This window comes from Tachypleus tridentatus, chromosome 10, assembly GCF_004210375.1.
Source record: "Tachypleus tridentatus isolate NWPU-2018 chromosome 10, ASM421037v1, whole genome shotgun sequence".
Taxonomy (NCBI): Eukaryota; Metazoa; Arthropoda; class Merostomata; order Xiphosura; family Limulidae; genus Tachypleus; species Tachypleus tridentatus.
The window spans coordinates 153824967-153852527 of record NC_134834.1 but is presented as its reverse complement, the minus strand read 5'-3'; the positions used below and the strand labels follow the sequence as shown (position 1 = coordinate 153852527).

Sequence of the window (27561 nt, the reverse complement as noted above, 5' to 3'; positions counted from 1 at the left end):
TCTTGCTGAACACAGGTTGCTCAGCCTTTTAAAATTTTGCACGTAAAGGATATTAAACAATTTTTTTATGTTTTATATGTATATATAATATATGTTGAATAACCAAAAAATCATAAATAACTACACTAATACCACAGAATTCCACTATAAATTTGTAAGCTTAGTAACTAAGATGGATTCAGATTTACAAAATATGAAACTTCCAGCAGACTAAGGACACAACAATTGAAATCTTGGATCAAATAAATGTGGTAACCTTTCCACACATTAAAATGGCTGAAAAAAACCACTCTGAGCACATTCTAAGCTGTTGACTGGTCATTCACGTCATATATTGCAGTAAGTGTGTTTAATATTAGCCTATAACCCTTCATTTCAAAGAAATTTCTGTCATTTAACCATGTTTCAGTTATTCCCATTACGATAAAATCCTACATTCCTACCAGTGCCCTAAGGTCAACCATTTCATTTTGTTAGTTCTATTTTTAGAACTATGCCTATTCTCATTTCCTACATTAATCTTTTCTCTACATCTAATTTATTTTGCATTTAGTTTATCCTGGTCTCACCACGTTCTAGTCATTTCAGCTAAGTTAACAGATCTTGCAAACAAGCCATACTGTACCCTATTTAAATGTAAACCATCAATTCTAAGAGTCCCCTTCTCCCATTGAACTGATCCCACAAGTCCAACCAACCTATCTGTTCAACCTTACATATTTACCTAAGCCAAGCATTCAGCCCTAGTAACCAACTCATAATTTCATCTCCACAATTAAATCTCTGCAGTATTCCTGACACAAGCACATTATAGCCCTTTTCTTTAAATGCCTTTATCAACCCATTATATTTATTTATTAGTACCTCTGAACTACCTTTCCCTACATCATTAACCTCTATATGCACAAGAGCTACATCATTGCTGGCCCTCTTTATTATATCTCTTGCTCTGTCACTTACATCCTTCATCTATGCCCCTGGGTAGCATTACCTAATTATTTTTCCCTACTTCACAGTCTATACTATCCACACGCTTTGTCAAATAATCACCTGTAACCATAACCTCCTTAACTTTATCATCCACATCCTTCCATGACCCTTTTGTTTTTCTTTCCTTCAGTAGTTCCTCATCTGCAAAAACCAAGGACCAAACAAAACAGAAAAGACACATTACAATGAAATCCATTACTATTAGTTTTAGCCCTTGTAGTACTTTTTCCAACTTCCTGAAATACATTGTTAACTGATGTATCCTTTGTTTCTCAGGACAGCTTGTATGGGTATTAAAACTTACCAAAATAAAACAGAGAATAATGTTTTGACCTTTTTGGATCATCTTCAGGTAAACAAAGATAGATGTGCAAACTCTTTCTTTCTTAACCTAAAGATGATCCAAGGAGGTCAAAACATTATTCTCTGTTTTATTCTGGTAAAAGTTTTAATACCCATACCAGCCATCCTGAGATACATTTTTACTTTAAGTGGGTTTCCCATCATCACAAATTGCTTAATGATGTATCCTTTGCATGCTAAAGCTTAAGTTCCTCTTTAAATCCTGCTGCCATTCACACAGTTTACTCTTCTGTATTTAAAATATCCTCCAACTTATTCTTTAACCTACAAATTCTGTATACATATTTCATATCTTCATGACTAGCATTAGCTTCCTTAAAAGCACATAAAAGTCTCAAGTTACCAAATAAAACCTATTTATTGCACCCACCATATCTAATGAACTGAAAATGCTTAACTATGACACTAGTCTTACCATTGTATTTGAAACCTGGAAATAAATGTTCAATGCTAAATATAAATACCAGTAAATACTGTCAACACTGTAAAGCCTAATGGTTTAGTGCTAAATACAACAGTTTTTACTGTTACTTTATGTTCAAACTAAAGTAATTAAGTTCACTTTTAATTTTACAGAAGTGACAAATAACTAGTCTTAATTTGATGTTTAAGTGATACCAATATTATTGTACTTAAAAGCAATAATACAATGTATTCAGTCTGATTTATGACATATTAACTGAAGTTAAACTAATAAAATGGGTCTAGACTAAACTCAAGTAAATAAGATAATACTTAACACAGAGAAAGACAATTAACTAATCTTTAGATTGTATCTGTTTAATAAAATTGCTTTTAGTCTGTTTTATAATTTACTGGCAGGATATATTACACCTAAACCTTAAAGTACTGTTGCACATCCTAAGCTATAATTTAAATATGTAACCGTATTATTTTTATTTTGCAATTTTGCTAAAGCTTAATATTGTTAATTTGTTATTTAATCCAAATTACTACAAATGGTAAAATTAACATTAAACATATTCAAAAATATATATCAGAGTAACAACTTAGCTATTCAACATCATCTCTCTTCCATAGTACCCTCTAATCAGGTTTTGCCAACTTAAAAAAAGCATTCACGTCATAACAGAGAATATGGCAAACATACTGTGGCTGAAATACTATTATTACACACTCTTCAAATTATTGAAAATATCTCAAGTGCTAAATATAGAATGTAGGGCTAAAAATATAATAGGCCTAATAGTACTGTCTAATTGCTTTTAACTGTTCATTGTAACAAAATACTTCAATAACTGGAATACCACTTTTTTCTAGAAACACTCATCCAAAGCTACCTATTACCCGTTATATTCTCATATAACACTTGAATATCTATTGTTTAGCTAAATTCTGCACACAAACTAAACTTCATTTTATGATTGAGAGAAAAATTAAAAATTTTTATAATACACATTATTATGATTCACATGATTTACTAGAGTATGGATAATATTTACTTTATTAAGTAAACTCTAAATATATTAATAATTATACATACATAAATATTAAACACATTTGGTAAAATGTTTAACAACTAAGACTGAGAGAGCGAGACAGAAAGAATTCAGTAATATTTCATTTGAATGGAATTCATTTTTCACCATTATACACAGATAACAATTCATTTTTCACCATTATACACAGATAACAATTCATTTTTGCAATGTAGAGATCCTCTTCCAATAAACGTACTTTTTTTAAAAAATCATAGATTTCTAAACATTATTAGTTAGCAATATATGAGCAAGAACCACTAAGTTTATTGTTGATAAACCTTTATCTCAAAAACCTACAAAACTCCAATCACAAAGACTTGGAAAACTTCTGGTTAACAACTCTTGAACTGAGACTTCATATATTTCTAGAAAGTTCCTATGTGATGGTTATATGATAAGCCACCCACAAATTCTCAATCACAAGTGGGGTAACTAATTACTAAACAGGTTTATATAAAAATATGACAAAAAATATTTCAGTGTGAATATAAGGGTCTTTAGAGTATGAAATATCACGGCCAAAAATTAATTCACTGATGAGTAGTGGCCTAAGAAATGATAAAATGACCATAAAGCTTCAACACAGGAATAATGGAGAGCTTCAATGTGATCAGATGAATCATCAATCACCCTTTTTCTTTAGTGTTTATATGTAGTAGGAACTCAATGTGAATACCACTAGATATTTTCTTTGTGGTGTGGGTAGCATGTTGTCTGCAAATACTCAATCCTATAACTTCTCTGAAAGGTAGGCTGCTGCACATCAAAATACTACCCATAATGTATTATCATTTCTACAAGAATGAGTTGTTCTAAAATAATAATGTACCAATAAATATTGCTTTAATCATTATAAAATGAATATTACTTCAATAATCTACCACAATCAACCAAATGCCTTGACCTTAATGGTACTGAGCCTGAGGTTCATTCCAGAGAGCAGACTTTCTCTATATGTTCAATAACAATATACTTACTGAAGAACAGTTATAAATGCTACGATAATTATTCATATACCTCCCAGACACTTTGCTTCATCAACTAGTTTTGACTGCTTATGACTGATCCACATTAGTTTATTGTTTGTAAGGTAATTTTTTTGTCTAATCTCTGTGTGTTACTGATTTTATATGCAAAAAATTATTTCTTTGATATGAAAATACATTTCTTCACAAGAAAAAATATTCAAAAATCTAAGGGATGAGTCACCAGAAAAATGATGTCAACAACAGCAGCCATAAAAAAGAAAGTGAAATATTTTGGAACAGAAAGTGACAGAAGTTGCAAATTGCAGGAATGGGCATATGGAAGAGTGTGCAGGATGACACTAAGGTTCCAGTCAAACACAGCAACAGGGTAAGAGAGTTCATGAACAAGGAAAGACTGGAGCAAAAGAAAACAGGGAAACACCTTATAGTAATGAGCCAGCAAACAGGGTTGGAGAAGTCCACCCAATATCTTGTATCATAAATAAGCAGTCTATCTCAGATGTTAAAATGAAATAACCACATCTTGTTTCCTCCACCAGTTAATTCAAGGTTAAAACTAAAATTAGTCACATACTCTTAACTATTCAGATGAGAAAAGAAGAAAAAAAATTTCAAGATCAATTGCTCACAAATAATACCCCAATTCCAACACCAGCTGCTAACACTAACAAAGTTCTGTGATAAACAAGGTTGGATTGGCATTAAAGAACCAACCCAGACAATATCACATGCTGCATACTGGCTAAACAGTTAAAACCTAAAATCAGTTTCTAAGAATTCATCAAATGCACTGACCCACTGTGCAGTATCCTTGTGAACCAATCTGCACTTATTGTTAAACAATTAAAACTTGTAATAATTATTACATTAATAAAAGAAATTAAAACATACCCTAGGGTCCCAAACCACAAAACTCAATTTATTTTCTTCAGGTTGCTTTAATAACACTGGTTTTGGCCAAGGCCTGAAAGGAAAAACAAAACTCAAATACATGCTTCTGTTGTTGAATGCAAGAGAAATCCTATTTCACTTGCAAACTTTTATTAACAAAAACGTTATGAAAGAGCCAAACAAATGAATAAAAAAAAGTTTTAACTGAAAATCCTTGAGTTACACATCAATGACTCTGTATTTAAAACTTAAAATTTTCCAGAATTTTATCATGACAAATCTTAAACTTCAGAGTCATCATGTCTAGAGTTTATCTAACCAAATTCAATAATTCACTGTAATAATTAATGATGATAATATAAGTTTAAAAATATTTATCACCAACTAAAGATAAAAATAATTTTATTACATACAGTAATAGTTAAAGATCACAGACTATGTATATTTTCAAATAATAATATACCACAACTATTAAATATTAATAGATCTTGATTCATCAGCTCACTTCTTACCATATTTGCCCGTATATAATGCATACTTTTCTCCCTCCAAACACCTCCTGAAAAATTGACTGTGCATACGTGTACATTCAATTTTATGAGGTATTTTACTAGAAGCTACCACCAAAAATGTTTAAAGCGTAATTAAAGGTTTGAAAGAATGTTGCGTGTCCAATGTAATAAATGGGATGGATGATAACATGTTGTGGGAATCAGAAGAGGATGAAGCAATAGTTAAAGGAAGTAAATCTGATGAATCAATGAGTTTGATGGTAGTGACAATTCTAGCGATGATGAAGATTTATGTAAAGATAAACAATTACCTTAGTGTATTACCACATATATACTTTTCAATAAATTTTGAAATATTTCAATGATAGATTTCCAAAAACGTTTAATAAATGGATAGTTGTTTACTGTATTTACAAACCATTCAGTAAAATTGTACAACTGATGTGTAAAAAAAGAAATTTTCTTCAATCTAACCTTTCAAAATTGGGTGTGCATTAAACTTAGGCAAATATATGTCTTTAAATTATAGGTCTTTAGAATAACTGATGAGAAAATCCCATTTCTATTAGGAATTTGTATAATCCAATCAATCTGATAAATTTTGGTACTGAAAAAAGGGGTCTCATCACCAAAAGTGTATAACAAATAGTGTGTAACTGAAATGCAATCATGCACTTTTCTTACTGGAAACCAATCATTACAAGTACAAAATATTATGAAAACTATTTCATTGTTAATATAATGTAATATTACACATTAACAATTAACAAACAATGCTTCAATACCTCTGGCACTATACACAGATGCTTCACTTTTCAAATAATTATCCAACTAGCAATGCAGTTTTTTAAATTTTCACAAAAATGAAAAAAAATCACATACATCATACAAAGTTAATTTTTCAGATACCTTTAAATTGTCCTAAGTATATTAACATCAAAAGTTTCATTATTTAAACTAATCTAGATTCAACAAGTCTTTGAGTATACAAAAACAATGTTAGGTTGAAACTTAAGACTGAATTATTAGTGATTTTTAAGTTACTACTGTTTACATACAAAAAGAAACAAAAGACTGACCACTGAGAAAATACCAAAAAGAACTTGTTAACCAGTGTAGCAGCTGCTGCATTTGGGTAAAGTTGACATGTCCTGGCCACAAGCATGGCCCAAGATACTCCACCTAAGTACCCTAAGACGTTGGAATATACCCCATGACCTGGCAAGAAACAAAGTCAATGAACTGCTTAATGTGAGAAAATATTACTTGTTAAAGATGACATTACTTCTAATAACTGAATGTATATTGGGCTAATTTACACATAGCAGACTAATGTTTAAAAGCCTTTAATATTCTCTGTTGGCACGCTTTCAAGAAGCATTTTAAATCAACCATTTTTATTAAAGATTTGTCTGTGAATATATTGAATCAGAGCAAAAGGTGAATTTCATGTTAAGATTTTGTTTTTAACTTACAGTTTTCAGTTTCATTTGCATAAACTCCAAAATATTCCAACTGAATATTAAATATTTTTTCTCAGTTAAAATATATTTTATCTGTTATTTTCTGTACCCTAAATACAAATAAACTCAGCAAATTTGACTTGACAAAATAAGATAAATCTAATTACCATTTATTTTCTTTCTACAATGAATGCAGGTTGTAATAGAAAACTACAATTATTTGGCCCAAATAGCTTAAGGGTTGTACAATTTATGTTTCTACTTAATTTTATTGTTTTATTATTGCCCTTTGAACTATCATCAGTTCATAAGTCCAATAAAAAAGTTATAAATTACACAGTAATGATGTAACTCAAGTTACTCTACTGAATGAAGTAATGTGATTAGTTTCTTGTAATCACATCATATCAGTTAAATAACTAAAAATCTCAATTCATAAAAACTTAGTATTTACTACTTTTGGTAAAATAAAACTTTTTTTTTTTTTAATAAATACCGTAATAGAAAACATTAAGGAGAGTTATTGTCAATTTGTGAAAGGGAATACATGACAAGTGAGCACAGCAAGCATATTTAACTTTCTACTCTGTAACTTGATAAACAAATAAGACTTAAGAATATGCTTTATTAATATCTATGCTACAATGAGCAATTTATATCAAACTCAGGACATCAGAGACATGTGATAAAAAACAGAAAATGGGGAAGTTGGAGCTCAGAAATGTTGCAATACATGTACACAGATTTAAATATTTCCTAAACAAATTAAAACTTGTTAATTAAATTTTGACAAATTAACTACATTTAATGGAAAGTTTATTAGCAGCTTAATAAAATTTTGAAGAAGGTTTTGAAATTTTCTCTCTGACCTTTCAACAGCAAGAACGTTAAGCTTGTCTTATCAAAACTACAAATGCATACAAACAGATTATTTTAAACTTAAGCACTTTGATAAATTACACACTATTGATACAAAACCTCCACTATTTAAAGCATGGAACTCCTGTAAGATAATCAATCACTGCTATATTTGTAACTTATTTATTATGTACTCACAACTGTGTAAATGGTAACTATTAAAATGACAGCATACCAGAAACAATTCAATACTATCTTTCATCAAAGCTGGGTTTACTATTATCTGAAACATTTTACTTTCTGTAAAAAAATCATTAAGAAATATACATACAAACAAACAAAATAAAGAGAACTTAATAGTACAGTTAAAACAGAAAAAATAACCAAGTTCACCTACTTACGTTTAGCCCACAGCTTTATAGCTCTTAAGGCAAGTCTAAAACCTTCAATACTTGGAACAAGGCTAAGAATCTCATCAGTTACTCTGCAACCTGAAATAGACCATATCAGTACCAGAATCAGCACTTTTAACCACCTCAGTTTTGTTATCTTTAACAAACTTCTAGTAACAGTGCCTTTAACCACCCTCCTATATTTGTACCTTTAACCACCTACAATGTGAGCTGCAATAAGTGTGAACTAGTTCTGATTGTATAAATTATTTCTTAAATTATTTACAATTTCAGAAATACATATGATAAACAGAGTTGTAAGAATCAGCATTCTTTAATTTTTCTCCAAAATGAAAATTTTTTAATGTCAAAATGACCAGCTTCCCTACTCAAACCAACCACATTCTTGAAATTAATTTGTTTGCAGTAACTCGGGAACCTGACTTATGTGTACTAGAGAAAGGTAACTGGATGCTACTAGTCAATGCATTCTGAGGATAAAAGGTTTGAAATGTTTATCCACATTCCTTTTGAACAGATTACTTCTGTTCATTATAATTCTTGTAATCCTTTTTACTGATTAGTCATTTTGTGAAAAAAAATCTGAATATTCATTATACAAATATAATTTTTCTTTTCATGTTTCCATTGAGAGCAAAGTCTTACCATTAAGACTTCTGACACATCGAGGATCCAGATTCTTTAAAAGATTCACATCTCGTAGATTTTGATCTTCTGGAATATCCTTCAGTGCCAATCGTGCAAACAGCATGTCCAACTGTAGTGAAAAACAGTACAAACTCAACTCTCTAAGTATGGGATCTGTCAATTCAGCCAAGTTCATGAACACAAACAGACCATTAGTTTCCATGCTAAAACTTCTAATATGTTTTGTCTATCTTCATAAAATTTTGCAAGCTTTCAATAGGCATTAAATTAAATCTTTTGTAGAGACACACACACACACAAATAAATTTTTAATGAAGTAGTTTCACTAAAATTTCTCTATGGATACATAGAGTTAAATTGTTGACTGTTTCAAGTGCAAAGTGATATTCATGTTGAAATTAAAAATACTTTTCTACATCTGAAAATTGTAAAATTTTATTTATAACCTCTAAAACTTCTAAAATAAATTTCAAAAGTTTCTTTTGTAAGTATTTTATCTATTATATCAACCATATATAGAATGTCATTTTGAACGACCTCCTAACTGCCATAAAAAATATAAATAAATCTAAATTATCCTTTCTGCATTTGTCCTAAAAAGCTTAAAATTCATAACAATATACAACTCTTTATACTTAATTATGTTTTATTGCCCTTTGAACAGTATCCAAATAGTAATCCTGCCATACAAGTTGTAAAAGCCCATGTGATCCTATCATATTATGTAAGGCACAGGCTACTCACAAGTATTTTACTTGAAAAATAATATTTTTTCCTTTTCCTTTAACTAATTTAACTTAAAAAGTTTGCAATTTTCACGTTTCAATAAAAAAAAAAACATTACTTTCATGGATGTTTTTTTCTTTTTCTGTAGATTCTTGATGAATCTTTTTTAAACTTATGGTATTACTTCATAAAATAATTGTGTATTGAAATAGATAATGCATCAACAAATACAGAAGAAAAACACATAAAAAGCAGATGTGACCTACAACTATCACAGTTTTTCTGGCTTTCCAACAATGTAATGAGAGCGTTTAAAAATTCAGCTAAGCTTATTAATGTGATTCCAATAGGAATAAAATCTCGAAGCAAAGCGAACAATTCTTTATACATAAAAAATGTAAAAATTATTTCACAGACTAAAACTCTGGTTTTCTACTGGTTATAAATATTTTAGTTTATGGCTCTGAAACCAAAGAAGATTGAAGGCTATAAATGTATGCTTTACATGAGTAATAACTATATTGTAATAGGTAATTCACATTAAATTCTATACTTCTACACAAATAAATTAAAGAGGAAGACATAAAGATCAAATATCAGTTTTCATACAATGGGAAATTGAAGATCTTTCAAAGTATTTTCTCATGAAATTAATAACTTAAATTTCTAGGATATTAAAATATGAATTATTAGATATGTTTTGAGACCAAGTCTACTCAAATATCATGATGATAAAGTAATATAATTAAGTTATGAATCTCTGTAAAACTTCATGACGTGTAGACAAGGATACCTGCATGGAAAGAGTTAATATTTGCAACAAAAATAGCATCTAAAAATTTGTTAAAGCTCATTATACTGTTAATCTTACCACGTTAATCAAGATTTTATAAATCTTCCTTACCAATTTTATTAAAACATATATTTGTTCCCTACTTTACATGGGAGCTCAATTTCAGTGTAGTATGTACTTCATTAAAATATCAAGTCATTCTAATACAACTGTTAAATATTTTTAAATATCACACCAGAATTATGGTAGCCCCTTCTTAACTGTTTCCAGCCAGGAATCTTGTACTTTTTACAAGTGTACCTGATGATATTTAAGTTTTCATAAACGTTTTGTTTGTTCCAGGATTGGTACACCCTGACAAGTTTGTGCAAATAATAAAATAATATAACATTCAGATTCTTTATAAACTTAATCACACAGGATAATGTTTTAATATAAATTCAAGCATATAGCTCTAAGAAACAATAAAAATGAAACTAAAGATAAAGACAGTTAAAATTTTTATTATGAGAAAAAGATTTGGTTTTAATTCTCTCAAAATGGAATCAGTTTTTACAACCAACCACACGACCTCTTTCTAGATTTAATACTTCTAGCTTTAAATGTAGTGTATATATCTTCACAAAAGTTGGCATCATTTAACTTAATATTACAAGTCTTTAACATACAAAAAAATCATAATTTTGGTAAAGTATTTTAATAAAATAAAACATTTGTCCATGAATGTATTGAGTATTTGTTTTGAATAGTCCATATGCAAATTAATTTTTATGTTAAAGATAAAAATACTTTTCCTTATCTTAAAAATCTCAAGCTTCCTTTTTGTAATTCCTAAAACCTCCTGACAAACCTTGTAAACACCAAACCAAATAATAATAATTCTAAATTACTTTTTTTTCTTTTTACGATGACTTCACATTGTAATATAAGACCACATCTGTTTATTCTAATTAGCTCCAAGTCCATAATAGTTTACCTCTACTTATAAATGAATTTTATTGTTTTCTTGCCCTTTGGACCAAAAAGCTTATGTTATGGTATTAAATTACATTACCAACAAGCTACTGCAACTAGTAAAAGCAGCTCAATGCATGCCCCATGAAACAGTTTTATTATTATTGTCTTGTAGAATTAAAAACTTAAAATTTGTATACTATTAAAATATGGATTATTAGCTAAGATTTTATGTTATTCTAATTGGTATAACATAAACAAAAAGTAGTTTAATAAAATTTTAAATGTAAGACACTAAAACTTTGTGTCATGCAGATAAAAAAATATCCAGGTGGATAGGGTTGAATGAGGGAAGTAGCGAAACACCAGAAAATTGTGGCATAATTTAATTATTAGAAAATCCTAGGCATCTGGCTTCTATTATACCTGTAAATGAAATGTTAGGTCCTAAATAATCCAGATGAAAGTTCACTAAATAAGAAAATGTTTGCTTCATACAATTCTTCTCTGAATGATGTTAAGACATACAATTTTTGAAAGAAATCACAGCATTATTGGAGATAGTGAAAATAACTCTTGTTAGCTACAGTGATCATAAGGCACTTCTGGCAAAGCTAAACTTTTTTGTACTACATAAAAAAACCAAATGAACATGATTTCGAGCTTGGTTGGTAAAATATGTTGAAGTTACTGAAAATTTTCTGAATTCAGGTATTTTTACTACCAGAATTTCTATGGATGTTTATATATCATGACCACTACACATACATAAAAAATATCACAAACATGAAAAGAACTCATACAGCTTTGTTGTAGTTTACAGGTTACTAAATAGCAAACTTGGAATATGTGGGTTATCTTATGCTGAACTGTTTTTTTTTCTTCTTCTATAACATGAACATTAATTAAAGTTAAAAACAAGTTTTATCATAAAAAATATTAAGTTACAATTTTCTACAGTCTAATAAACTAAGAGAGCAATACAGTTTAGGTATAGTTATTAGCTTTATGAGACAGTGCAATGAATATCAAACTTGGTAGAAAGTGATTTACATAACTGAGTACCATCAATAATCATTTTTATTACAAATAACATATGTACCTTCATCAAATCAAATTTTGGTTATGAGTGATTTACAAACTTTAGTATCACCAAACTTAATTTTAGTTAAATATGATTCACACACTTCAATATCATAACGTTATTATGATTACAAGTAATTTGCATACCCCTATACCATCAAAGGTCATTTAGAATCAGTAATGTACACATTTCATCAAACTTGCAACTAATTTATGTACTTCAATACCATCAACTTTCATTTTATTCATGAGTTATTTACTCACCTTAATCCCATCAAACTTTATTGATTATGAGTAATTTACATAACACATCAAACTTTACTGATTGAGTTGTTTACTTACCTCAATTCCATCAAATGTCATTTTAATTACTGGAACATAGGCTTCTTCAACTGCCTGAGAAAGACATAACATTTTTTAAATTCATATTCTTACTCCAGTTAAATTTAAAAATTGACAGGACAGAATGTAGTTAATTCAATGTGAAAGCACATAAGACTTTTATTCTAAGCACTTCAAAACTTGTCAACTTTATACAGACAGTTTGATAATAAATCACCATTATATTTTGTATCAATACAAACAGGTTTTGTTCAATCTCTTATTTGTCAAACACGTCATCCCAACTCCTCCCATTACTTTATCTATATAGATGCATCCTTTTCATTTTAACTATGAACCTTTTCTAAAGTTATAATTAATTTTGACATTCAAATATCTACATTAACTGCATTAATAGTTTTGTTTGTATAACCAGTTGACTAATCTCCATGAAAAGAAAATATTTCACTAGTTCTAGTCAACTGCATCTAATAAAAGATTTACTTTATCAAATGCACCTAGCCTTAATTATACAAACACATTTTACAATATAGTGATCTACAAAAAAAAAAATTATTTCTGGCTTCAGTGAATTAAGTGAACTCTTCTCCAATTCATAAAAAATCAATGATGTCAATAACAATAAACGATATTAGAGATTTGCAAAAAACAACAAATATATTGGTAAAAACACAGAAAAATGGTGAATGTGACATCCACATTGTCGTAGTAATTAATAACTTCCAACTTGTTAATGATCTAACTGTTAAACCCTATAAACACTGCATTTACAATCATGAGGAAAGACAACAGAAAATTAAGATACTTGTGATACCTACCCTAAGGTCCTTCACTTCAGGTTGTTCTTTCAGTAACTCAACAAATGATGTGAAGAAATCTGACCTGTCAACATGTCGAGGTGCAACACACAAGGTATCTATGTCAGCACCTAAAAAATTCATTCAGTTTGAGCAGTGCCTCCAACTAATTTTTAATCAATTCTGAATTATAAAAATTTCAATGTGAAAAATATAAGCACGCCACTGACAAAAAAGTTTTTGCTAAGGTTTGCCACACAGGTAGTACCATTTTTTCTTCTAATTGCTTGTTATAAATCATTTCACAGAACACAAGGAACAAGCACTAACACATACTCAGGTTTTTTCCAAAACAGAGTTTGTTTTCAAAGGAATAAACCCACAGAGAGAAGAAAAATCCCAATATGTAAGATACATATAAAAGATGTATTTACATTTCATAATATAGCTATTATGTTGCACTATAACTATCTTGTTTTTAATCTCTGCATTTTATGATTTACTATTGTTTCATTTGATAAATACTAATGTTAAATTAAAAGCCCTTGCAATTCTAGACATTATGAATATCTTGTATCCTCGCAAAGTTTTCAAACTTTCAGCATGATTGTACCAAATTGTTCAATGGACTACCAGTTCAAGTAACCAATTGATGCAATGAAATAAACATTGTTTTGTGGAACTTTAAGCAGAGTAGACATCATGGGTTTGAAAGTTCTCGTGGATTGCAACTACCCTTGTAACAAAAAAGTGGATGGCATTTAGGTTTATACACCAAAACCTTCTAAGGATCAGTTAACTGTATAAGTCACATCAGGTTACAGAGACAAAAACTATCTTCACTATACATGTTGCATCAGCTTACAGGAAGGAAACACCTATATTAACTGTACAGATGACATCAGTTTACAGGGAAAAAAACTACTTTACCCATATAGGTCACATCAGATTGTGTCAGTGGGCCTTAGACTCCTACAACCTACAATTATTATGATCCTGAATAACTGTTTCTAATATACATATAAAAACTCCTTTGTCAATTTGTCTGTTATTAACATATTTATGTTGCATCATTCTTATTGATTTTTTGAGTGTGCTTGCTGATAAAAAGAGGTGTGTCGTTTTATTTTTTTACAAACTTTAACCTGACATTTTTTTAAAGGTCAGGCAAAACTAGTGACTGCATGTTGTTATTCTAACATATACAGAGCATAACTTTGTCATACATCATCACAAAACACATTTGGCCAATTCATAATGGTAACAAGCACTCTGTAAAAGTTTTCTTACCTTTCGTATGAACACCAAGGCGATATGATCCAAATGTGAAAATTTTTCCACCAACATTTTCTGCTACATTTGATGGCATATTCTGCAAAATGAAGTTTTATTGAGTTTATAAGCATTTTTTCAAACTTACAACTTTTACTGTAAGTAAAAATACATCATTTTAAACAGATACAATGTTTTGTTCACTAGTGTAATACTTTTCAAGTATAAGGATTTAGCAATGCATATTTGTTATACCAGTAATTGTCAATTTAAATTTTAAAAACATCTTTATCACTAAAACCATGTACTTAAAAATGATTGCACTAGCAATTGAAGCACTGTACCCATTTAAATAATCATTCTTTACTGTAAAATCTGTTGCATAATTCTGCAAAACCATTCATAGCCATGAATAACAATAACATCACACATCCATAAGCCATCTCTTTTTAATAAATCTTTCTTAAAAATAAATAGCACTATAAACTGAAATTATATTCATTAAAACCTACCTAGAATCACACACAATCTATGAACATATTTTTACTATGGATAGCCTTTTTTGTAATACAATACTGATACTGTTCAACAGTAACTGTATAAAAAACAGTTTTATATCAATCAAAAGTTGTAATATTTTCAAAATGAGACTCAAAACTTTCAAATTGCTGACTATTCTTCTTCAGGAGAATAAATATACATTTTACATCTAGCTACAGTATCATAAAATTGTTTTAATAAAGAAGGATATATATGCAGAGATGCCAACTATTTCAAATGACTGAGCGTAATGATTGTACACAGAGCCCTTTATAATTTGTAACTACTAAGTCTGACCAATATCTCTAAGCTGTTTATTATTATATTATTATTATAACTATTATTATTTATTACTGCTATAGATTGCTCATTAATGGCTGAGTTTTGTGTATTTAAAAAATAAATTTTAAAAAATTCTTTTGAAATTCTTTTTCTATTCTGAAATCTTACTCATAAATGTCATTATCTGCATTGTTTTTGTCTTCACCTCAGCCTTTTGTTGGTGAGATGCCGATTTTGTATGTCTGGTACAATCGTTTATCCTACCATGCGCCACAGAAAAATTGATGTGACAAACTGTACAAAATGCATGACAGTCACTGACTTTTGATGCAATGACCAGATATTTTGCACTATACTCTTTCTTAAATTTTTGATTCATAGTTTTAGTCCTTTTAGATTTGCCAGAAACAAGACAATCTGGTGAACGATGCCTCTTTTTTTCCATCTTGTGAACGATCGCACTGGTGTTTCTATGCCGCTTAGAAAATGAGAAATACCCACCTACATGAGTGCTGATTGGCTGACAAGCACTGATGACGTAACTATGGATTCCCCTACGAACCCAGCATGGAGAAGCACCGCACTCAAACTATTGGTAGACGTCAGAGATACAAATATTTTATATTATTTCAAGCACAAAAATGATTATTGCAAGTAGCCACTTGGACTATGTCTTTTATTTATTATCAAAATTTATTTTTATCTCGCTAGAAATTTTCTTTTCACCCTTTTCAAGCCCTGGGAAAACAATTTATCACTTCATTGTATAAGCCTATATAATATATAATAATTTGGACGTTGCAACAAATCGCAATATTTGTCTGTATGAGCGTATAGTCGTAATGTATACACCAAAATCGTAATGATTATGCTCAAATCGTAATGGTTGGCATCCCTGTATATATATATATTGCACATTTTCCCCTCAAGACTAAAACACAGATACTGTTCATATATTTAAAAATAACCCTAAATTATCCTCCAAAGTACCAAAAACAAAGTTTACAAGGCATTAAAAAATTGTGCTTCATATATTTAATTATACTTTTCAAAAACATTTAATTAAATAACTGCTTGAAATAATCAACCACAACAAATATGTTGTTGAAAGTTGATCTCTAGCAAGTAGAAAACATACAGACATAATGTATGAATACATAGTTTTATATGAGCATGTTAAAGTTTGAATGCCCTATTTCAAGTGCTAAAGCACTGTAAACTTTAAATTTGTGATGTGATGTGATAAAATATACGGTACTGGAAATAATTATGGAAGTTGGCAAATGGGTATCTATTGCAATTACAATCAGATTGTTTTCCCAACATTGTATAAAAATAATTTACACCAGAATAAAACTTGTATTTTGACAGTTTATGTTGTGAATGGTAATCATCTAACCAATCAGACATTGTTACACCACTGTAATGCCAATAAAAACACAGTCATATTGTCTTTTGTATGAGACTGGTGCTGGGCAGAAGAGATACTCAGTGCAGCAGAATAGGACAAAATTTCAATCATATTTCAGTATAAGCTGTAAAAGAACTGTGAAGTAAACAGGTGAAATTAGTACTGCCAATGGCAGAAATATATGGGTAGAAAACCCAAACTCTTTCAAAATGATGTTAAGTAGCTTATGATATATTCTTTGTGTGTTATATAACAATTCCATAAAGGTCTTGCCAATAACCTGGCTGTAATTAAGCACAAGGGTTAATATTATCTCCAAAATTATATGAAACAACTTTGCATGTTAATAGTCTCAAAAGATGTGCAGCTTCTAAAAAAATACTGCTTATAAAACAAAAGATAACCAAACCAAAAAACTTGAAATGGACAAACTTCAAACAATGGTATAAGAAAAATGAGAGAAGAATGCTCTTCACAGTAGAATATTACCATAGTTCACATACAACATATATAGTAAAACATGGTGAGGGACTAATACAAATGTGGGCTGCATCTCAGTCAGTGGTGTTCGAAACACCACTGTGTTTAGACAGTTGTAGGTGAATTTGGTGGAGAACCCTTCACTTTACGACCACGTCTTTTTCCTTTACTGTCTTTATTCGAGGGATGTATATCGACCTCCATGGATCCTGCCCTTAGTCAATTTGGTAGGTCTTTGCTGTTGGAAGAGGATTCCAGTAAATGAGGATGTGAACAAATGATTGTTTTGCATCTTTGGGTGGGAGAAGAAGATGTATCTGAGAAAATGCCTGTACCCAAAACCAAAGAAAGTGGATCTTGGGATTTGTTGGAATGAATGTAACTGACAGAGATGGGTGTTGAAGTTGATTCATCAACTTTTTTAACCATGGAGGTCAAAAGACTTTTCATTTGTTTTTTAGAACAATTCTTTTGGAGCCACAGAGAGATCTGCCTGCACTCCCACTATACTAAAGGAACAAAGTGCAGCAGCATAGAACCAAGATGAAGTGGTGGACAGCAACTTCCAAGCCTCAAAATAAGTATGTTTTGAATCATTTTCAAATGCTGCACCTCTTTTTCTTCCATTTCAGGAAAATGAAAGTAGGACTGGTGAGAGCCATTGCAATTGATGCAATGAGGGTCCATTTCACACTCACAGGTGTCATGGTCCTTGCCACCACAACAAGCACACGTCAAGGAACAACAACATGACGTCTTTGAGTGACTGAACTGCTGACACTGGAAACATTGGAGTGTGTTTGGAACGTATGGCTGTACCCTGGAATTAAGACAACCTGCCTTTATGGTGGCCAGTGGACAAGGTGATGTAAATATCAAAATGAAGATATTGGTCGGATATTGCAGAAACTCCTTGGGTGGAGAAACCAGCAAGAATCTCTGACTCAGGGATGTTCTTCAAATCCCTCCCAACAATAACTCCCGCTGATGAATTCAAAGTAGCACGAGGTTGAAAGGGCAAGCATGTTTGATGCGATAGGGATTGTAATTGTAAAAATGTGTAATTTTAACCCCTGACCCTTAGATTACAAGTCGAACACTTTAACCCACCTTGCCATGCCAGGGATTCCTTTGAAGTTAATACTTATGTAAACAAGGGTACAAGTGTGGATTTAGCATATCTTAATTTTCAAAAGCATTTAAAAATGCTACATCAAAGCCTTGTTAAAATGTTCTCTCTCTAGGTGTAGAGGGCAGGCTGGATCATTTAATGAAAAATTGGTTATATGAAGAGAGCAGAGGGCTGTTATAAATTGAATTTGCTCATCATATCTCAAGTGGAGTACCTCTATTTTTTTGAGAGGAACACTACTGCTTTACAAAAGGACTTGTAGTATTTGGCAAGTTGGGTGAATTTAATTATTTTAAATGCAAGGTAGTACATGTAATTATGAGAATAATTTTAATATAAATAACCTTGACAGTGTAATTGAAGAAAAATGTCTTGGCATTTTTATTCATTAGTCTCTTATGCCATCCAAGCAATGTGCAATAGCTTGTGGCAAGGCAAATAAGATTTTAGGTTACATCTGCTTAAATACTGAATAAAATTCTAAAGAGGTTATAATGTCATTGTATAGGTTATTGATTAGCCACATTTAGAGTACTATGTTCATCCATGGCCTCTTTACCTTTAAATAAATGCTGGAAAAGATTACTAGAATTCTACCTAAGATAGAAAGATTAACATATTCAGGCAGATTAACTCTGAAGTTGCTTCCTCTTGCAAACAAAATTAAAGGAAATCTGAGTGAGGTGTTTAAGACAATTAAGGAAATTGACAGTGTTGAATTTTTTATTTTTCATATCTAATGACAACAGTAAGAATAGAGTACGTATATAAACATAGGGGTTCCAAGTAAATGCAGTTGGTTTGGTTTCACACAGTCTAATAAAAAGCTTAATAAATATTTGAATTTCAAGTGCTTCTTTGAGATTTTTAGTGTTTAGTTTAAGTTAATGAACAGAACAGTCTAGATTCTAGATGGTCCTTGTTGTCTTTTAATGTTAATTATTGAATCTTTTTTGTTTACAACATATATTTCTTCACCTGAATGATATTTTTGTTTTTCTTATTGACTTTACATAAAATTTTTGGATTAGTCCACATTGTTTAAGCCTTTCTGGCTTCAGTGAAACTCATAAGCTAAGCTGCCAATAATGTACCAAAAACTCAAAGTTTTAATATAATTATAAGGTAAGTTGGAACAATGAGCTGTTTTCTATTTCACTGTTTGTTCTTGATAGTATTTAACAGGACTCAAAAATAATTATTGAGCAGTGGTTTGCTACAGTATATCACTACATATGTGAAATATGTTGATGTTTTTCAACAAATTAAATTGTTTTAAAACTACTACTCTCCACTGACATAACCATCTTGTCATTTCTTGATCTTAATTTGAGACCCTTAGCATACACACAGAAATAAATGTACAGGGTGTCCCAGAAGTCTGGACTCGCATGGAAAAAAACAAGGTATTCTTAATTTATATTATATGACATTACTTGCTTTTTACATGTCATTATTCTGTATTACTAGATACAGTGTTTAAATAAATCAATATTATTTAATTTACTACAACTATCATGACAAAAATACTGGCTTTAATTTCTTCAGCAACCAACAAAAGAGAAACAAGAGGTCAAACTCATTATTTATTTTTGTGTATATTTTTATAATTAAAAATCTAAATAAAGTGAGTAACTAATTAGTTTAAATTAGGTAAAGCTAAATATCAATAATAAAAATTCTCCACGTTTGTGAGAGGTTCATGCAATACATCACTAAACACAGTAATACGGGTTACACATTCACCAAGTGATTTACAACTTGCATGAGAGAATTATTACTGAGACACAGTTCAAAAGGTAATAAAACAAAACTGTGTAGAAAAAGATGTATACTGTTATGAACGTTAAGTTATTTGCAATAAGAAAATGTCATTTTCTGTCACAATCTGCTACATTCTAGATTTTTAAAAAAAAAGTTATATTTCTTATTTTTTTATGATGGTTATAAAGATTGTGAAATTAACTGCCCAAGTCTGTAAAAATTAGAGGTCAAGAAAAATAACATATAAAACAAAATTTAACTGAAAAATATGAAAAAGTTTGGCTTTATTTATGAGGTTTTAAAATTATGGAAATGAAAGTTGAAAATTTTCAGATAAAAATACTTTTACTCTTAACTCTTTTTTTCCACAAGCAACTCTTTTTCCTGCATGTCATCAGGTTTTAGTGACTTGTATTCAAAATTTAATTAAACTATTTTATTATCATGAAAACACTACTAATATTCAATATTTTATTACAATGTATATTACGTTTTTACTTTTAAAAGGCAATATTTTAAAAAATCATGAATTTCTCTAATATGAGAATTGTGACATTTTTTCTCCAGGCATATCCTCTTTAACTTTTTTCACCACCACTTCAAGTAGTATGAAATTTGACATACATTACTCATTATAATATTGTCACTGGTCAAGATAAAGCATACTTTACACAGCCTTGAATCTTTAGTTACAAAGCAATAAAATAGAAAACTAGACAAAGCTTGTGTCCACCTGTCACATCCATTCTTTCAGACATTGTAAATCGTTCTCTCAGACATTCATTGCTATATTATTTATAATCAAAGGCAAGGTTTTCATCTTTCAAATGACTTATATCACATTGTTGTCTGTACAGAGAACCATCAGTTTTGCTTCCAGTTCTAACTTCATTTTTGCAGGAAACTTCACGAAGATTATATGAATTTTTTTTATTGACTACTATTGTTATAGAAAGCCAGGAAGCTTGCAACAGTCATGGGACGTTGACTATTTTATGCATATTATTATTCTGTGTTCTTTGGTACACCATTTAATTTAATAAAAAACTGCGTAATGCAGTGCTACTATTAGTATAAAAATATAGGGTTAAGTGTCCACAACAATAACCAGCAAACAAAGAAAACCCACGTAAGTACTTTATTTTTTGTTTTATATATATATATATATATATATATATTCGTTACTATTATTGAAGTAATTAAGAAAATACAAAAATAGAAAACTTATTAGGGTAATGAAGGTTAGATTATTTAAAATAAATAATACTATAATAATTTTTCATAAGTAGCTCTTGTATTATGTAATTTGATAGCAAATTCACCATACAGTTAAGACAGAAAATAACAAATAAAACATTTTGCTGGAACAAAGTTTAAGATTTTTCTTAATCCTTTGGATATAGTCAGATTTATCTGACTTGACACTTGCAACCATTTCATGAGACAAGAAAATTTATCCAAAAAGGATCACAAAATTTTCCCTCACATTGCAACAATCATGATGTTCTTCTCAAGATGACTGGTATAGGTATTAACTTTAATTAAAATAAAGTACAGAACAATGTTTAACCTTCTGAAGTCATCTTCAAGTTAACAAAAAGATGTTCGCACGTCCTTGAATTTCCCACCATGGTACTGCGTGTACATACATCACTGAGCAAAAAGCACAACTAGTAGATTTTTAAACTGAAAAAGTTGTAAAAAAGGTCAAATTCTAAATTTTATATGTTAATGGATAATTGACACTTTTTAGGAACCCATCCAAAATTTAATTACGTATTCAAAGAGTTCAGAGGCTTCAAGAGATTATGCAACTGAAATTTGAGATTTTTGAATAAAAAGTATTTTTAACCTTGATGTGGAAATAACTTTGCACTCAGATGAGTAAAAAACAAAAACAAAAAACAGTATATATTTAAAGACAAATCCTTGGTAAAAATGCCTCGTTAAAAAAAATTCTGTCTTAATATACAAAAGATTTGTCATGTTTATTAAGCCTGTTAACTTTATGAAGATACACACACTGTGTTATAATATGGAAACTATAAAATCAGAAAATGGTTGTAAAGTTGGTCAAATTGACACATCTTGTAGTGAGAGAGTAAGCATGATAGTTACTTTGCACTCACAACAGTGAACAATTCAAACCAATACATGCACACACAAATCTTAAGTAAAAAATACTTAGATTAAAAATCAGAGTTTTTGTTCACAAAAGACTTGCAATATTTATTTAAAGCTTACCACAGTTTGTGAAGATACACATATCTTAAAAATTACAGTATTGATAGTTATGATCACTTAGTAGTTGCAAAGGCAAAAGAATCCACCATACATAAAGGTAAATAGGTAGGTAGGTATTTCATGTTTATTGGCACAAAACTACTAGGCTATCTGTACCAAACAAGATGTACTTCACTACAATGGTATATGGAAATTGAGGTAAATATATGTAAAATATGTAAAATTAAGACCTGCCAGGAAGACTGAAGTATTAAGTTCAAACTTTCCAGTCCTGGGTTCCAGTCAAAATAAAATTAAAATGTGTAAAAGAAATTATGCTAAAACAGTGTATAGTCCAATAAAAACCTTAAATTAAGTTAAAAAGAACCAATGGCTCTTAAAAATGTAAAAACATGAGTGAGACAGCCAGTATCAATTATGACACTGGCTAACGTCAAGGGCAAACCTACCTTAAAAATGTGTTTAAAATAGCATTGTCGTTCTTGGTTGTAACGACAGCATAATAATAAAATATGCATGATTGTGACCTGAGTGCCACACAGACCACACACTGGTGCATCAGTACCAGATAAAAGGAAGTGGTGAGTTAAAAAACTGTGACCAATGTGTAGCCTAGCCAAAACATCTTCCTCCCTTCGACCTTTACAGAAACAAGATAAACAAAGAGCAAAAGAAGGTTTGATTTGAAAAAACTTATTATTTTGTTGCTCACTCCAAGTTGACTGCCAACTGGTGTACAGTCAGGTTTCGATAACTGGACCATAGTCCATATATGGAACTGGGATGGTGGAAATAGAGCCAGAGCAGATGGACTTTGCTGCTCTGTCAGCTGGCTCATTCCCAATGAATACCAACATGACCTGGTATCCAAACAAACTGGACAGAGATAGATGATAGATAGAGACGGAACAGTTTGTTTTGGATATTGATAAGAATAGGGTGGTAACTAAAAAGGAATGATGTCAGGACCAATAGACAACTGAGTGAATCAGTATAGATCATACAATTAATTGTATATTGCATAGATTCAATAGGATTTAGAGCAAGAGAAATGGTATACAATTCGACAGTGAACACAAAAACTGTAGAGAGGATTCTGTGTGCTACAACCAAACTGTAACAAACCATGGCAAATCCTACAGAGTCACCTGATTTTGAACCATCTGCTTATATGGGAATGGATGAATTGTTTGAAAGATGTTCAGCAAATAAAGAGCAATATTTCCAATTGGGAGTACCAGCCTTCCTCAGATGACTCAAAGATAAGTCACAGTTGGGGTTAGTAATTAGATAAGGTAGAAGAGGCCAATCTGTTGATACTGTTCTGCTATTCAAAGATGTATACAATTTTTCTGACTGGGCCCGAATACAATGGCTAAATAGAATAATGGCAGATTTTCTATTATAGAAAAGTGTGGCCCACTGAGGATGGAAAACACAACCCCAAGTAGGATGCTGTGGTAAAGAGCAAAGTTTGGAAGAATACATAAGATACAGTTGCAAATGGCAAACATACAGAGGACTCCACATAACACTTTGGCCTGGAGAAGTATGAAGAGCTCCAGTGCAAAGCTGAAGCCCCGATGGTGGATAGGATCCAGCATTTACAGTGCTGTGGTTCTGACAAAACCATAAAGCATAGACCCATAGTCAAGTGTGGATTGGATAAGGACACAATAAATTTTAAGTATGGAGTATCGATCTGCTCCCCAAGAGGTGGAAGAGAGGGCACAGAGGATGTTCAGTGCTCTTATACATTTTACACAAAGTTGCTTGATATGGGAAATAGTTTAATTTACAGTCAAATATAAGACCTAATAACTCTGCCTCAGGGACAACAAGTACAACATCATCACTACAAAGTTCTGGATCTCAATGAATACCCCGTTGGTGGCAGAAATATACACAAACAGTTTCAGGGAGAGAAAGTTGTAAACCATTTGCTGTGGTTCACTTAAGTATATAATGAATTGCAGTTTGTTGCTGCTGCTCAATAAACTTCATGTTTGATGAATGATGTGAGATGTGAATGTCATCAACGAAAAGACCATTTGCAACTGTTCAGAGTAGTTGTTCACTGATGGCATTAATCTTTATAATGAAAAATGTGACATTCAAAACACAGCCTTCAGGGACTCCAAGTTCCTGTGGGAAAAAACAGGAAAGTGTTGAGCCCACACAGACCTGGAACTGGCAGTTCATTAAAAAATGCTTAATAAAAAGTGGCAAATTGCCATGCAATCCATATGAGTGAAGGTCTTGCAAGATGCCATATCTCCATGTTGTATCATAAGCTTTCTCTAAAAAAAACAAGATGTTGTTGCTTCAAAAAGGCTTCTCTAACTGATGTTTCAAGACAAATTAAGTGGTCAATCGTGGAGCATTGTCTTCACAACCCACACTGAGTGGGTGAGCCCATATGGAAGAAGTTTGAGTAAAGAGTGCATTTGAGATTTAAAAACATTTTTCATGAAAACTGCTTTTTGGCTTTTCTCAAAGTGACAAAACTGTTTGTATGGTATTATGAATCTAAGCTCTTCATATGCATATACATTTAAAAAAGTAAAAACAAAATTTTAAAAATTACATTCTACTTTTTTTTTGTATTTTGTGAGATGAGAATGGGGCAAGTATATATTTAGAAGTAGATGCAATTTTTTCTAGCATTTTTTTTATATTTAACAACCCTGCCCATCATTTCATTCCCTCACAAATAACATCTGTTAGGCAGGGATTCATCTTCCAACAATGATCCAATGCACGTAGCAAATGTCGTGAAAAAAACAAAGAATGAAAAAGATCATGAAACTATTGCAATGATAATTTGGTCTCCATAAAGCCCTGATATGAATAATGTTATGACTATAAAGGTCAAATGGTAACCAAACAACACAACTAGAGTGTAAGAATTAATTTACTTGAATAATACTTCAAAATCACAGACCACTGAACTCATGATAGTATAGAAACCATATGTATTGTTCTGTTTAAACCAAATACAAAATTTTAAAGTACTGTACAACTTATTTACTTTACTTTTGCATTTTCTTTAAGAGCATACTCTACTAATCATACAATGATCACTTACTTGCAATTATTCTTTGTCTGTAACTCCTGTACACAAATTACCTGTGCATTTCCATAATTCTCTCTAATACAGTATGTTAGAGTTTGCCTTCAACTTTCATAATATACTAAGCTTATCTCCTTAGTATGAAAAAACTCAAAAGTTCTAGATAAATTGAATAAACACTGCTTCTGCTGTAAGTAATACAGCATTAAATTACTTGGTATAATACTGCTCAATAGAAATCTGAAATTCCCTAATTGCATTGAAACAAAAGCATTATTATTTCTTCAAAAGATCCAGAAATATACACGACCTAATTCCTTGTCTCTATCTTTACCTTGGAGTGTTTTAGGAAAGCATTGTATTAATTATAATTCTTACCACTGAAATTTCACTGAATCACATGCAATGGCATGTCTCCTCTTTGTGGTATGCATAAAAGAGGCTTTACAAAATGTTTACCTTTCTTATGCTCACTTCTTTAATCCAGTCTTTCACAAGCTTGTTGATTTTCCCTAGTACTTCCATTCTAAAAAAACAAGATTCAAAGTGTTTAACATCCAACTGTAACAAGGATACAATTTCCATACACACAGTTTCCACTTCAGGAATTTGATCTATTTATATAAAATATTTTAAAATCTACAAAATTTCTAATCTCATTTTGAATTATTAGTATTTAATACACAGCAGAAAATAAATCTTTATCCAAAATCATCAAATCGTTGGGCTTGTACCTTCATTATGCCACTATTTATAGGAGAAAAAAATATATAAAAAGAGTTATCCATATGAACTGGTGTATTTTTGACATGAATTATTTTCACATTAGAAGCAACAATTCAAAAACCTGGTTAAAATCAATAATATATGCCATGCTTATGTCCTACATAATAACCTGCTTTATCTATAGGACAAAGTTAAAAATATACTCTTTTTATCTTCGACATACCATTTTTAATCTATATTACAATATAATTACAGCTATAAACACCAATGAACTGCTTTTATATCCTGGTTACTGACTTGCCCAGCTGTCATATAGTTAGAACAAGCTACAGCTACAGTCAGTGATGTACTTTAACTCTTTCCTTAATCTATATGACAACAACCTAAAGCCATAATGCTGAAGTAATTTACTTGTATCCTGAATAACTCGCTACTTAATCTTCAAGACCATAATCTAGAACTATAGTCACAGATGTAATGTTTGTTTCCAATACAACAATTTGGAGTTTTAGTCACTGATTTACTGTTAATATCCTGTGAAAAGTCTTGCTTAAAGTAAATTACAGAGAGAGTCTAAAACTCAGATTAGTTGCTATTATTTTGTAAATACTTCATTATGAGTCTTGCTTCAGAATGTGCATTGTAAATTGTACTTTTGCTTCTAAAACCAAAGTGGTGGGTGAGTTAGAACTAGTGTTGAACGTGAGGAATAAAATAAACCATAGAAAGTTTCAAACTTTATGATTTTGTATCAAAATTATGTTTTATTTATAACAGAGTTTGTCTGATTAAGCAGCTTGTGTTAGAAGCTAGCTTTCTTCAGACATTTTGACACTATATAAATGGAAAAACATTTACAGTATTTTATATTCAACAAGTTAACCAGGTTTGTTATATTACATATAGAATTAGCTTTGACCATGACCTCATCCCTTTCTTTCTTGGTGTTACTTTCATTAAGCACTGGTTAGAATATTTAATATTTTTTTTCATTAATTTTCTTTTCTGTGTATTACATATTTTTATTGCAAGCAGTATTTTTGCATTATAAGTATAGTATACAGATTTAATAATAACCTATATCTCTTAGGCTAGCCAAACTTTGTAAGACATTATTGGGATTATTCATAAAAATATCCCTGACAGTAAGAGTATCATTAATGAAACAATGCATTCTATTAATTTCAGCAAAAACAGTACATTGCCTGAGGCTATTCATTTACAAAGATAATTTTAACTTGTGATCTATGTAAATAGCATGATTTCATCACAATAATAATACATAGTAAGCTTACTTTTGATCAAAAGTTATG

The 27561-nt window shown here is 30.6% G+C and overlaps 1 protein-coding gene across 3 annotated transcripts in view; it reads right to left on the bottom strand.

Moving 5' to 3' along the window:
• The window catches only part of LOC143230672 (poly(A) polymerase type 3-like), an 82549-nt gene that overhangs the window by 50262 nt on the left and 4726 nt on the right, over positions 1–27561 (bottom strand). For all 3 annotated transcript variants that reach the window (XR_013016589.1, XR_013016588.1, XM_076464609.1), the window contains exons 3-10: positions 25982–26048; positions 14615–14696; positions 13346–13455; positions 12528–12581; positions 8627–8738; positions 7970–8059; positions 6327–6465; positions 4736–4808 (exon numbers count right to left, since the gene is read on the bottom strand). Coding sequence is in view for 1 of the 3 variants with exons in the window: in XM_076464609.1 (XP_076320724.1) it covers positions 4736–4808; positions 6327–6465; positions 7970–8059; positions 8627–8738; positions 12528–12581; positions 13346–13455; positions 14615–14696; positions 25982–26048 (727 nt within the window). In the remaining 2 variants the exon portion in view is untranslated. The remainder of the gene's footprint in view (positions 1–4735; positions 4809–6326; positions 6466–7969; positions 8060–8626; positions 8739–12527; positions 12582–13345; positions 13456–14614; positions 14697–25981; positions 26049–27561) is intronic.